The sequence below is a fragment of the Octopus bimaculoides genome, chromosome 21 (genome assembly GCF_001194135.2).
Source record: "Octopus bimaculoides isolate UCB-OBI-ISO-001 chromosome 21, ASM119413v2, whole genome shotgun sequence".
Taxonomy (NCBI): domain Eukaryota; kingdom Metazoa; phylum Mollusca; class Cephalopoda; order Octopoda; family Octopodidae; genus Octopus; species Octopus bimaculoides.
In genome coordinates, this window is record NC_069001.1 from 36,819,045 (window position 1) to 36,825,363 (window position 6,319).

At 36.6% G+C, this 6,319-nt stretch overlaps 1 protein-coding gene across 1 annotated transcript in view; it reads right to left on the reverse strand.

Annotated features, from left to right (window-relative positions):
* Positions 1 to 103: 103 nt before the first annotated feature.
* Positions 104 to 6,319, reverse strand: part of LOC106884118 (octopamine receptor beta-2R) — a 22,678-nt gene continuing 16,462 nt past the window's right edge. Inside the window, exons 3-5 of the mRNA XM_014935340.2 lie at positions 3,033 to 3,257; positions 1,891 to 2,030; positions 104 to 346 (exon numbers count right to left, since the gene is read on the reverse strand). Coding sequence (XP_014790826.2) covers positions 164 to 346; positions 1,891 to 2,030; positions 3,033 to 3,257 — 548 coding nt within the window. The 3' untranslated portion in view covers positions 104 to 163. The remainder of the gene's footprint in view (positions 347 to 1,890; positions 2,031 to 3,032; positions 3,258 to 6,319) is intronic.

Genomic DNA, 6,319 nt, shown 5'->3' on the forward strand with positions numbered 1-6,319 from the left:
ACACAAATAGAAGCTTTTTTTTTTTTTATCAATTTTTATCCTGAAAATCGTCTGCATAAATTACACAGGTGTGCAAATTATATGGGTTTTTACGGTAGTCAAAAATGCTGTCAAAGGAGTTACCTTAATCATCTTCATACTCATTATTAATTTCTTGAAGAACTTACCTGATATAATGGTTAATATTTCCTTTTAGAGCAATACTGGCATAAAAATAAATGACTGTAGGAGTCCAGAAGATGGCAAAGCAACCAAGAAGCGATGTAACCATGTAAGTTGACTTTCTCTCTTGGCTTGTTATGGCTGACCGTGTCACAGAACATTCCTGAATAGCAATCACTTTGGCCTATCAAAATAAATAAAATATAAAATTTACAACCACATGGTTTCAAGTTCAGTTTCACTGCATGGTACCGTAGGCATTGGTTATTGGTCATAATGAACCAATCACTGTCCACTTAAAGAAGCATCGGTACAATCTGGATGGAACAACCATCACAAGGTATTTTTGTTTGAACTCACAGGTTTGTCAGATTTTTCTCATTGATATTTACATCAATCAATAAACATCAGTCTGTGTGTGTGTATGTGTGTGTGTGTGTGTGTAGTTCAAATTTACAGAAAACAAGACAAAGGTAGGTAAGGGAACAACAAGCATTTTTGTGGCTTAACATCACATATCTGAATCAGACCGGGGACGAACTGAATCGCCAGCCTATGACTACAAATAGATGGTGTAAAAACCATTCACTGGTTTGCCATGATGAGGCTTACATAAGATTAAATTCAACCATGAATTTCAGTTGTTAAGGGCAAGAATTAAAACTAAAAATTAGTGGACAGCCAGTTTTTACAATTGAATTATAAAGATTTCATATAATGAGAGAAGGTTATGTCGAACTTCTGCTTGCACATGGAAATTACATCAGAGAAACGATTTCAAAGGGAGAATATTATAAGGAGTAATTCACAGCAACAGGAAATAGACAGAGTGATCTACTTCCTATATATATATGCACTATAAGATTGTGTATAAATGCACAGTCACCCCTCAGACCGACTCCACCAGGGTTTACATTGGTGGCATGATTGATTGAAACACTATTATTTTGCACTTCCAAGCACTTTCTCTAATCGTCATCATCATCATCATCATTTAACATCTGTTTTCCATGCTGGCATGGGTTGAGTGTTTTCTCTAATAGTTCCAGGAAACAATCAACCTCCCTCACCACCTGTATACAAGGGGCTACTGAAAAGTTCCTGACTTCAAGGTTATCACAAAAGGCCTGATTGGAGGTCTAAACTTCCTAGTTTTTTTGTTTTTTTTTACAGGGCTTAGAAAAACTGAAGGACCACTGCAATAAGTGTGTGAATCTGGGAGGGAGAATGTATTGAATAAAATCATAATTAACTGATCCTCCTGTATTTTCTTTTACCCAAACCAGGATCTTTCTTCAGCACCCCCTCGTATATATATGAAGGGGTGCTATAAAGTTCCTGGTATTAAGGATATTGCAAAGGGCCTGGATGGAGGTCCAACCTTCCGAGCTCTTTTACAGGGATTAGGAAAACTGAAGGACCGTTGCAATAAGTGAGTGAATCTGGGAGAGGAATACATTGAATAAAATTGTAATTAACTGATTCTCCTGTATTTTCTTTTAACCAAAGCCAGGAACTTTTCACCACCTCCTTGTACACCACCCCACAGCTGAAGTCTGGCCCTATAACCTGTCCAGATATACTGCGTGTGGTGAAATTCCATATATAAGCCTGGGAAAATGGACATTAAAATAATGACGATGTCATTGTAATTCCTCTTCGGATAACAAACACCAAGATTTATTGCAACAACATTGAGTTGACATATAATATCATTGACATATTTACCTGTTTCCGGGCAATTCGTATCAGAGGAACGTATAAGCACGTCATTATGGTCAATGGCAGGAATAGTTGAATGATAAAAAGTATATTGGTATGTGCAAACCGGAATATGTTCTCATACCGACAAGCTCCTACGTATTCTCCTGAAAAATAAAAAGAATTATATTTTCATGCTAATTTGAATTAATCCATTCTGTGAACTAATCATCTTAAAAATTTTATTTGCCAAAATACATGCATATACATATAATATACAAACATATTTATATATAGGTATGGTGGTGCAAACAGGAAAAATAGAACACAAAATATGAATATAGTTTGATAAGTGCCAACAGATGAAACTCTCAGCCTTTGAGTCAATCTGTTGCTTCTGCTAATATACATACATCCAACATCATCATCATTTAACGTCCACATTCCATGCTGGCATGGGTTGGACAGTTTGGCATGGAGCTGGCCAGACTCCAGTTATTTGCTGTGGCATGGTTTCTATGGTTGGATGCCCTTCCTAATGCCTATATGAACCCCACTATATGACTGCTACATAGTTATTAAACAGCACTTCCATTATTAACCACAGGAAGGTGAAAAGAAAATTGAACTGGGTTGGATTTAAACTCAAAACATACAGCTACGTAGCAAACATCGGTACATGGAACCTTATTTTATTAGAAAAATGAACACATTTTTTTTACAATGTTGTCCTGGATGTACTAAAAGGATTGGATGGTCACAAATGGAATGTCTTTTATTATAGTTCTCCTCAGTCAAGCTGACCTGAGGCTTAAAACCATCGATAACAACACTACCACTATTATTGTCATAATCATCATCACCCTCATCATTATCACCACCACCATCAACTATTATATGCTAATGACAGAGCTTCAGCACAGTCTCTTTGATCTCCTAAAACACCAGCTAAATTTTGCTCAAATCACACCCTACATTCCAAAATAAGGAAAAGATGCATTAGACAATAGGGTCCAAGATCCCCCTCACAAAGACAAGTTAGTCATGGCTGGAATGTCTTAAATCATAGCTCTGCCTGATTGTGGTTGACCTGGGGCGAAACAAGAAGCACCACCATTCCCACCTGGAAGACAGATTATGAAAGAGAAAGAGCAGAGATGTTTGCTTACCTTCTGGTATGTATATTGTATACAAGAGAATTATTGTTGTCTGGGTGGAGAGCCATATGAAAACAATACAGACCAGGATCCGTTTCTCATTGACATAGTTGTGGTATTTTAATGGGTGAACAACAGCTATGTATCGGATCACAGTGATGCAGACAAGATGGTAGGAAGATCCCAAGTCCAAGGCAAGCACTTCAGTCAATAGAAACTGACAGAGGGACCAAGCTCCTGCAATAGAGGGAATACAAAAACATATACATAAATATATTAATATCACCTGATGAAATGGCGTGGTTGTGCAACAATGTACATTGCATTGTGCAACAAAGTACATTACATGGTGCTCCTTTGGCATGTGATCTACAACTTTAGGTTTCTTTTTAAATTATTTTGAACATACTTAGCATTGTAAATGTATTTTTCCAAAATTATTATTATTTTAATAATAAGAAAACCATATAATAATTTAAATAATCACATAGATCACCCACCAAAGTAAATTTGCTCACAGAGATCACATGGAAAGTGGTACTAGCACAAAGTTAGAGGGGACATTCTCATTTTTCCCCCCAAATCCAATCGTTTTTGAAAAGAAAATGGGCACATTGGATGGCATGGTCCAGTATAGCCTTGAAAAGGCAGGATGGCCATGATTGGAATGACCTTGGTCGCAGGTGAACATAGAATTAGGGTCCGGGCTAAACAATAACAACAAATTACCTTAATTACACATTAGACAATGTGGTCCTGGACAGACAACCTGAAAACAGGGTCAAAATGATTACAGCTTTGAACACAGGTATGCTTAATCAAGATTGACCCAGGGTTAAACAACAACAACAAAAGCAACAACAACAACAACAACAACAACAACAACAACAGCAATAATGATAATAATGGAACATATCAGGATGCATAAATGTGTTGGTTCGGCTGGGAAAGACATGAGCTGTTCTTATATGATAAATAGTTGCAGGAAAATTAACAGCAAACGATGATAAGCTCTTCATCAAAATATCGTTTAACAGATATTTTCAGCCACATAATAGATCATTACTGTTTTAGGGGATGGGTGGAGAGACAGACAGACAGAGTCAGAGAGAGTGGTGGAGAGAGTAAGGGGGAGAGGAAAACACTCTAATGCTAATAAAATGAAAAATAATTTAAGAGAAGCCTAGCAGAAGGTGAAAAAAAGAAAGAAAAAAAAATAAGAAAAAAGAAAGAGAAAGCTATAAGTCACTTGAAATGAAAACAATGAATAAATAATAAAGAAATATAGAAAACACCTCCACAGGGCCATTTTAACTGTGATTTGAGCCCTCAATATACAGGTCGTTTATTATTTGTGTGCAGAGTGGCAGTTTCTATATAAACACATGATAAGTTATTGAAGTGCGACAGCAGCTGATTGTCTCCACTTGAAATGTTTCTTCCTGTGTTTAAAGATGAAATTTCACATCTGTCTCTTATATGACCAGGGCCACTTGTCACTGAATAAAGACAACCTTGGTCGCATGAGGTAATAAAAATGTACAACTTTGATTTGTTGTAGAGAAACTAAAGTAATTCTAGCGATATTTTGTATTGTTTTCAAGAATGAAGATGTGTTCTACAGCAACAACCAAACAATCGATTCATTTATTATTGAAGTACCATTGAGCATGAGTATTTCCACACTAGGAATTGCCCTCTCAGAGAAAAAAAAAAAAACAATGATACATAGAAATTAACTTTAACTCATTAGCTTTTAAACCAGTCATATCCAGCCAAAAAATTCTGCCTGTTTTATTATGTTTAATTCTGTCATGCTCAGCACTGGATTAACCATTAAGTAAAATAAGCATGTGCTTAGGGCATCAAAGGAAGGAGAGAGGGGGGGGGGCACCACAGAAATGTTAAATGGTTTACGGCACAAAAGAAATCACTTTAAACTTGCTAAAATAATAACCAGGATGCCTTTATCTCTATGAAGTATAGACGCAGATGTGTTACATAAGATTAATTTTGAGGGTCTGATCAAAGACTTTGCAATTCAAAAAAGTAGGAGGAAACTTCAAATACAAATAAAATGGAAGTAAACAAAAATAAACATTATTTTCCCTCTTATTGTTTTGTTTCGTTTTGAAAAATAAAAATTTATTTTATGGTTTGCTATTGTTTCTATTTTGAATTACATAATCTTTTATGGGGGCACCAAAATCTTTTAAGTGTTTAGGGCCTTGATGGGTCTTCCTCTGGCCCTGGTCATGCTGTATTCCTAGCAGGAATAGGTAACAAACCATCTTCTGCTGGATTCCCTGTAAAGCAGTAATGAGTGATACACATAGAAAAAGATGATGAACTGATTCTGTCAATTAGTTTGCTCCCAATTGTTATTCTTGAGCTCTATATGCAACTATTTAATTTTCTGCTCAGGAGCCCAGTGGGAGGATAAAGTTAGACACAGGGGCCCAGATCTGAAAGAGTGAAATTGGCCAGATTCAGCCTCTCACAGCTACCTTACTATGTCATTCTAAAAGCAGACAATCACATCAGAGAAAACTCAAAGCTGAGAGATAATGCTTGATTAATTCAAAACGTGAATAAATAAGCATTACATTTGACAGAGTAATCGGAATGCTAAAGGGTCAAACTAGTATATCTTATTTTTTTAGCCAAGAGAGAAGACAGTGTGTATGATTTATTACCAGGCTTCTGTGACTGGAATGATGCAATAAAATGTCCGACTTTGATTAGTTTTAGAGAAACTAAAGTTATTCTGGTGGATATTTTGTATCCGTTTAAAGAATGAGGATTTGTTATATGGCAACAACTAAAGTATTGTTTTATGTAGCATTGCAGTTCCATTGGGAACAAGAACTTCCACACTAAGAATTGCTCTTTGAAGACAGTTCTACTCATCCATCACTTCAAGCAGCTCACCCAGACCAAAACAATTCATTCTCTCCAAGCGTTCCTGTCTTCCACAACATAAATACACCAACACCAGTCGTCAAGAGGTTGTGAGAGAGAGAGAGAGAGAGAGAGAGAGACACACACACACATACACGTACATACATACATACATACATATATATATGATTAAGGCGATGAGCTAGCAGAATCGTTAGCACGCCGGGTAAAATGCTTAGCGGTATTTCGTCTGTCTTTACATTCTGAGTTCAAATTCCACCGAGGTCAACTTTGCCTTTCATCCTTTCAGGGTCGATAAATTAAGTACCAGTTGCATACTGGGGTTGATCTAATCGACAGGCCCCCACCCCAAAAATTTCGAGGCTTGTGCATAGGGT